Source organism: Chlamydotis macqueenii, chromosome 1 (assembly GCF_036417535.1).
Source record: "Chlamydotis macqueenii isolate bChlMac1 chromosome 1, bChlMac1.mat, whole genome shotgun sequence".
In the NCBI taxonomy this organism is placed as follows: Eukaryota; Metazoa; Chordata; class Aves; order Otidiformes; family Otididae; genus Chlamydotis; species Chlamydotis macqueenii.
The window spans coordinates 24,395,924-24,403,710 of NC_141556.1; the positions used below are offsets into that span (position 1 = coordinate 24,395,924).

At 36.8% G+C, this 7,787-nt stretch overlaps 1 protein-coding gene across 1 annotated transcript in view; it reads left to right on the forward strand.

The window, feature by feature from the left end:
* The window catches only part of LOC104485137 (V-type proton ATPase subunit S1), a 54,557-nt gene extending 47,453 nt beyond the window's left edge, over nt 1–7,104 (forward strand). The window contains exons 9-10 of the mRNA XM_086739991.1: nt 1,465–1,702; nt 6,377–7,104. Coding sequence (XP_086596117.1) covers nt 1,465–1,702; nt 6,377–6,586 — 448 coding nt within the window. The 3' untranslated portion in view covers nt 6,587–7,104. The remainder of the gene's footprint in view (nt 1–1,464; nt 1,703–6,376) is intronic.
* The last annotated feature ends 683 nt before the right edge of the window (nt 7,105–7,787 follow it).

Sequence of the window (7,787 nt, forward strand, 5' to 3'; positions counted from 1 at the left end):
GTTTAGGCTCAAAATGTAAGGAGTGCCATAAGACAAAAAACCCTTTTCTCACCTGATGACACTTTGAGTTCTAGGCTTCCTTCTGAGCATTCTGAAATTCTTGAGGATTATAAAGTTATATGAATCAAAAGCCACAGATTATGAAAAAAAAAAGGCTTAATTACTGCTGTAACCTAACCTGTCAAATTTTGTGTGTTACTTCTAAGGAGCATTGTTTGTGTTGAGTTTAGACTCTGTGTTGTGTGGATGACATGCTACTGGAAGCAGCTGATTTGAACAAACAAGTAGTATTCTACAACAGAAATATTTGCTCTCTATATAGGTATACCCTATAGAACATAAAATATTCTCTATGATGCCACATTTATATATGACTACTTATTTTTCAGACCTGTCATAAATGCATCTGAGTATCACTCCAACTTTTAAAATCCACATGCAGTGCTACTCATTGTGGATAGACATATTAGAATAATTGATTTTGTAGCAATTCTCACTTATTGCTAAGAAGATTCCTCTTCTGAATTCTTTGTGGTTATCAATAAGCAGCCTATGTACAGCAACACATACATAGACCAAGTAGGGTTAAAGTATTAAGCAACATGCAATAAGGAGAAAAGTTAATCATTTCCTTATGAGATAACTTGAATACCTAAAAGTAACTGGGTAAAAAGTGGTAAAGACTATGACATAGTCCTGATCTGTAAAGAATCAGGATATACTTCTGGATGTTCTCAATTATTTCTGTTTCAGAACATCTGGGAGGTGTTCAGAGCGCAGTGGTAGTAATTTATATATAAATCCCATGACTATAAACTACTGGAACCTGCTGCAATACCGCACATACACAGACCTTTTCAAAATGAGAAAATATTTTCTTTTGTGCCTAACTCACTATAAATTGGGAAACGAGGACTGACAACACCTCCCCACCCTCCAGTGAGAGAAAACTGTCTTCTACTGCAAATTCAGATATTTGCAAAGGAAATTGCCATTTAGGTATCTGAGCCAAGGAAAAATTGGAATGATAAATCAGAATGGTTATCATGCCTGTACCTATCATAAAAGCAATTTTCAAAAATCCCATAAAATGCCTACTGAGAGCCACTGCAGGCCTACTGATAGTCTCTCAGGTTCTGCTCCACTGATTATAAACTGTTGGTAACTGATGAAATACTGCACTGACAGAGGCCCTTGAAGAATGAAATTGCGTTTGCTCCTTGCCTGCCACAGCTATGGAAAGCTGTGCTTGTGAGATGAAACTCTAAGTAGTAGAATTGTATTCACAGAGTCTCTTCACTTATGGACAAGCCTAATGACATGGGAGGCCAAGCTAAGATACCAACAGTGATGTTTGCAGCTAGCAATAGTGAACCTTTATCTGCCACCAGTACTTTATTGAATGAACATTAACTTTTTCCTTCTGTCATTTTGACTTTTTTTTCTCCTCTGTTGTCTTTCTAGGTTTTTAATGACCAACCAGTTCTATGAAGGCTCGGCTAGAAATTGGTCCACTTTAGATTCAGTTGAGATTATACAAGATGGAGAAAAGTTCTCTAAATTTAATGTTTCTGTCATGTCTGCTCCTGCAGAGTATTCATTTCATTGTCAGCTGGTGGGAACAAGCAATCTCTATCCTGCAAGGCTTATTCCATCCAACAATGAGGCAAAAAACTGGGATGTTTACATTTCCAGGTTGCAAGTGAGTACACATTGCCATTTCAGAGATAATTTCAAGAACTATTACTTGGTATTGTAGGTGCTGAATGACACACATTCATAATGCCCTTACTTTCATTTTGGCCTGAGGGAAAATGTAAAAGAAAAGCTGTTCCCCCTAGGTGAGCTATTCAATAAAGGGGTAGAAAAGACGGCAGTGCCTGAACAGTAAGAACATGAAAGCACAGCTTTGAAAAACAAAAAACTATGAAGTTGTCCATAGAAAAGAAAAACCAATAAAACCAAATGCGCTTAATCAAGCAAAGAATTACTAAGTCCCCGTGGCTGTGTAATGAATTGGGCTGCTATTGGAAACATGGGCCTCTTAGGTGGGTGGCTTTATGCTGCTTACTTTGTTTTTATTTGATTTCTTTGCACTTTGTTTACCTAGGAAAGTACAGCTTAGTGTGGTTACCATTTTCAGTGATACAGACTGTCTGTACTCCCACAGATAGAAACAAAGCCCAGTGCAATTAGATTTAATGGAAGGTTTGCCATGGACTTCAATGGGGAGCAGTACTAGGTCCTGCATGGCCCAGAAGGAAAGCAGCTGGCTTTTTTTTTTTCTGAATGAGGCATAGATTTTCTGTGTATTTAGTACAGTAGTACAGACTACATATATGAGGTGCAGATGATTGTATCTTTATTACTTTGAGCATTGATCTTGACTTAGGAGAAAGACATCAACGTTTTTGTCTTTAAACAATATTGCACTAAGGGATCTCTGATTAAAGAGATCATGGAAAGGATAGGAATAATTCCAAACTGGACTGTATTTGTCAAAGATGAACTAATCTCATGATAAGTGGATACAAATGCTGGTGTTACTGTATTTATGATTTCTATAACAAACCAAATCTCTATAATCTGAGTCCAGATTTGACATTGCTGCTTAAACAATAGAAATTGCAAAGGAACAGTGTTGGTGCTGAGATTTATCTTCCACAAATTCCAGGATCAAGTCCCGTAGTTTTTTGAGAAGCAACGTAGCAATACACACCAATGTTGTGAAGGTTCCTGCTCGTGGTATTTTTTATGGAAAGGCCTGAAAATACCTGAGTCCACACAACTGTACTTTGCCTAGTCAAATCTTTTAAATTAGACTTTGGCATCACTAAGCTATGAAAGTACATAGGCTATGAAAATACAAAGCATTCACTTACAAAGTATCTTTTCCTTGAATTTCTGTATGTATGGACACTGCTGCTTTCTCAAATCTCTGAGGCAGGCTTTGCTCCATTCTTAGTAGGCATCCTTTCATTGAGGTCTTGATCAAGAGTAGAAGCGGTAGGTTTCCCACCTTCCTTATTGATTTGGAACAGCAGCTGCTTCCACTGTTCAGACAACAGAACTTCCAGTTCCTCTTGGGAAAGGCCTTTTTCTCCGATCAAGTCCTAAGCGTGGAACACAACCTGAAAAGTCCTGTTCTGATCTTTTCTGTTGTGTGAGAAAACAGAAATTCATCATTCTGGGCTTGTTTCTAAATTCTACCTGAACAAGATCATACCTTTCCAGATATCTTCCACTGATACGTAGTGAAATCTGATTGATCTCAATATCAGTCTTTGTTCTACAACGAGTTTTAGAAACTCCCAAGCTCTGTTGCATGGTGAAAAAAGCACATGGGATCTGCTCAGTGGTTGCAGGCAGCAGAAAATCTTGTGGCTGAAGCTGAGGAACATGATTTTTATGTCAATGTTATGCAATGAATTAGAAAACAGGATCCAATGCCAACCTAGCTGGTACAATTGCACTTCGCAATGTTGGGTCCTGAAAACACTATCACTGTATTAGAGGGACAGGGCACCTGCACAGTGAAGAATTACATAGTTTGTTCCAAGGCAAGGCTGAACTGACACAAGCCTTTTGCTTCAGTTCTGGAGGAGCTCAGTGACTACTACCTAAATAACCTCTGTGGGATGCTGCCTCGGTGTGCCCGTAGCCTAGGATGTCACCACTCATAGCCAGATACAGTCTCCAAACTGCTCTGGTTTAGGTGGGATTTTTTTTTCGTTTTGTTGTTGTTACAGGACTGTTGTTCTACCATGATACCTTTTGAGGATCTCAGAATTGTCTATGAAGTTGAAGGGGAGACTGCAACTAAAAGCACTGCTTTTCTTTAGTATCTGTCATAATGGGTTAGAAGCCCCTTTGAAAACCTGCCAAAAACTTTAAAATCAAGAATATTAGGATTCTTTGTGGCTAAAATATTTCTAAAAGTTCAAAAATTAGATGTTCAGTGTAAGAGCCATGACAACAACAGGTTTTACTTGAAAGCTTTGTCAAAGGTCAAATTATGAGAAAATTCCATTCAAAAAAATATTTTAAAGATTATCAGTAAGTGCAGACTAGTATAACCAAGACAAATGGCACTGGTCCAAACACTAAAATTAAAATTTCCACAGTACAAAGGCCTGTATCCAAAAGGCTTTTACATTCATAAAAATTAGAGAACCACATGTAAGTATTTTTAGCTTTTCTATAGGTAGAAATGCTGCTAGGAGTCACATTTTTATCTCCCACCTGGGATCTACCACCCCCACAGAAATGATAAAGATTCAGAAAAACAATAAAAGAACCCTGCATCTCCCACCCGAAAGTAGACATAGCATTTTAAGAATGTACAATTAAAGCTCTCACCTTGAAGGTTCAATAAGCATAATCCTGCTTCAAAAAAAACCCCAGTAGGATTGACATAATAAAAGTCAGTATTTCTGGCTCTAAATCAGAAGTGGTAAAGCCTTTCTAAACCAGATATAACAGTTAAGTGCTTCAGAGAGTTCTTGTACACATGGTAACAAGTGTTTATTGTTTTCCAGAATTTCAATCAATTTTTTGAACATAAATGACATAAACCATCACTTGCTTTCTGTTTTTATTGTAAATAAATCTTTCAGACTGTATTTCATGACTCCTATTCACGTTCTCATCTGTTGTCAAAGCAGTGGCTTAACAAGCAAAGGCTTTGGTAATCACCTGTATTCTCTAAAACTGTGCAAACAGTTATCCAACCCAAAAGTTATTGTCACTAATCCTGCTTTAATCAGAACTCTGACTGTCTATGGTGAAAGCAGACAGTCTTTGCAAGTTAGCTACCATGATCTGACTTGGAAATAGTCTTCTAAGAGTGCCAGAAAAGCTTGAATTGCTAAAATTATCTTCATCTCCACAGTAGCTAAATAGCACTTAGTTCTGCATATGATAATACTTTTATCAATCAGCATTTTGGAAGGTATAGACATTGGTCTTAAGACACATCTTACGTACACATTAAGTTCAGGTGCCTGAGCCATGAATGAACTCAAACCCAGTGTAGCATGTTATGCAAGCCACAAACTAATGTCTTCAATGTTTGTACCAGCATCTTTCCAAGGAAGTACAAACTCTTATTACCACAAAGCTTTCCATATAGTTTATCGTGGAGCACAGAGTAATCACGGAGTGGGAACATAGAAAACTAGGAATCTATGATCTTCCACTTCCTTGCTTATTGCCTTTATTTAAATAAAATAATCCTTTTTTATTTTATTCTATGGTATTCCATAGAAAATAGCCAGTTTTAAGGTCTTGTTTCTTTACTGGTAGATTTATGATGTCCAGTGCTTTCCTTACATACTAATTTCAAAGAATCTACAAAAGTATAGGAATCCCAGTTTTCATTTTTCATTACAAAATTATTTAAGAAAGATTCAAAAACACAGATCACATTATTTCCTTCCTTCATTTTCTTGCACCAGTTAGATTCCCTTCCTTCTGAAGGAATCAGTGCTTATGTTATTATGTGCATGTGTGTAAAGGGGGGGATTGTCTTCCCTTTCTTCATAGTTTTCTAATCCTTTGCTTTTAACAAAATTTTTAGAAGGATAGTGGTCTCAAAGGCATTCAGTTTGTTGATACTTTTTGCAAAATTGGTGCCTAGGCAGAGAATAGATCCCCAAATTAGTTGATTTTTCTGAGGAAAATAATATGGTAGGAGCTTAGTCAGTGTCAGACCTTGAGAATCCAGTCAAAGGAAAGACATTACAGATTTTTCTAATTGCTGGAAAAGCTTATACGGGTTTTATATGTTAATATACAATGTAGATTCCACACCTCAGTAAAGTAAACCCTCTCTCCTGTTTTGAGTCTCTGATGTCTAAAGAGGGGAGAAGAAATGTTTCACAACCGTTTTCTCCTTGAACTTTCACTAAAACTCAGACAAAAAGGTGATCTTCATTAGATGCATTTTAAAGTAGGTTTCAGGAGTTCTGCTTGTCAGGGAGTCATTAGGTAAAAATCTCAGTATATTTCAACAAATCTCATGATGTGGAGGGGCCTTAACATTCATGTCTTCAAGTGCCTTGCATTTCGTGGTTCTTGAACAATACTGGTCACACGTGCCCTTTGGGACTTTACCTCTAAGAATAACACAAATTTCTGAAGTGGGAAACCTACCTCTTCTTGCCAAACAAATGAATTCTGCATCTTTAATTTCCTGGGTGAAAAGTGGACTTTGAGAATTGTTATACAGAGGATTTGATTCTCACTCTTTTTTAATGTGCAGAGTGTGAGTGGTAATTAACATGTGCATGTTTTGTAATTGCCACATACATCCAGAAAGTAGGGCCTACACTTCATGTTTAATTGCACTCACTTACCTGCCGTTCTTTATTCTCAGATTCAAGGCTTCAACATTGAAAACAACCAGTTTTCCTATGCCAGTGACTGTGCATACTTCTTCACTCCTGCAATCTGGATGGGCTTGGTGACATCTATAGTTTTACTGTGGATCCTGGCCTATGGAATCCATATGATCATGCAGCTCACAACAAACAGCCGATTTGATGATCCCAAAGGTCCATCTCTCTCAGTTCCACAGACAGAGTAGCCATGGAGTGATTTAATGCTGCTACGGCTTTTTTCCTGGCCTGATATTTATGATTTTTATTACCTTCTACTTCCTGATATGTGTAACTTAAAAAGATATCCTAGCAAAAAGGGGTAATTAAACTACATATAAAAAGATTCCTTATGCTTGACAACAATAATGATTCTACTTGTTATTTCTGTCATTACTGTCATTAGTTAATAGCTATCTGTGTTAAGGCTGTAAAGATTACTACTCTGTCTGGCTGTTAGAAAGACCAGTACAAACTGCCTTCAGATAGTAGACAGTTCAACTACTTCAACTGTTATTGGGAAAGAAAGGATATCACAACAGAGATAAATAACTTACTTGATAGGAAACTAGATATTGAAACTACTGGTCCCTCTAAAGGCTCTTTACTAAGTATATCATATTGATGCTACATCTTAAGAAGGCTGAACTGTATCTTGTAATCTTTTCTCTTGAGAAAACCATCCAGAGAGTACAGAACTAATAAAGTCATTAAATGGTCTCAAAAAGTCTTTTCAAAATGCATCACTTTGTTTAGATGTGGTATCACAAATGAGAATGCATGGATTAAGGCTTGTCTTTCCTCTAATGTCAGCTTATGCCTGTGAAAATTATGTTGAGTAACGGTAACTCATACATTTGTTTTAACCATGGACAGCTGAGGGAGTTACTAAGCAAGATAGGTCCTTGTTGAAACTGATCACAAAATTATATTTGGTTTCATGGCAATGAATGCAACTTTTCAAGCTCATAACCTAAGATGCAGACAGCATCTTAACAGAGATAAATTAATTTTTTTTAGCATCCCTCCTTTTCCAGGTATCTTTGGAACAGTTATAAAGTTTGTACAAAAGAAAAGAGAAAAAAAAAAGTCAGTAGAAGCACAGTGCTAATGTACTGTTTAAGTCTGAACATGTTTTATGGTCAAGCTAATGATTCCAGAAGCCTGAAAACATTCAGAGTGTGCTGGATTCTTTTGCAATTAATAGAAGACACTACATCTTCTCATTGGGCAATCTGACTATGGAGTGAATTACTAAATGTTATGAAAGGCTAGGAAATAGTAAAAGAGCAGTTAAAAATGGTAAAAATAGCATTTTCATTCTCTCTTCTGTAATGTTTTGTTATCACCATGCATGTTCTACTAGTAGTTAAAGAACAAAAAGATATCATTTTGACAAAATTACATTAG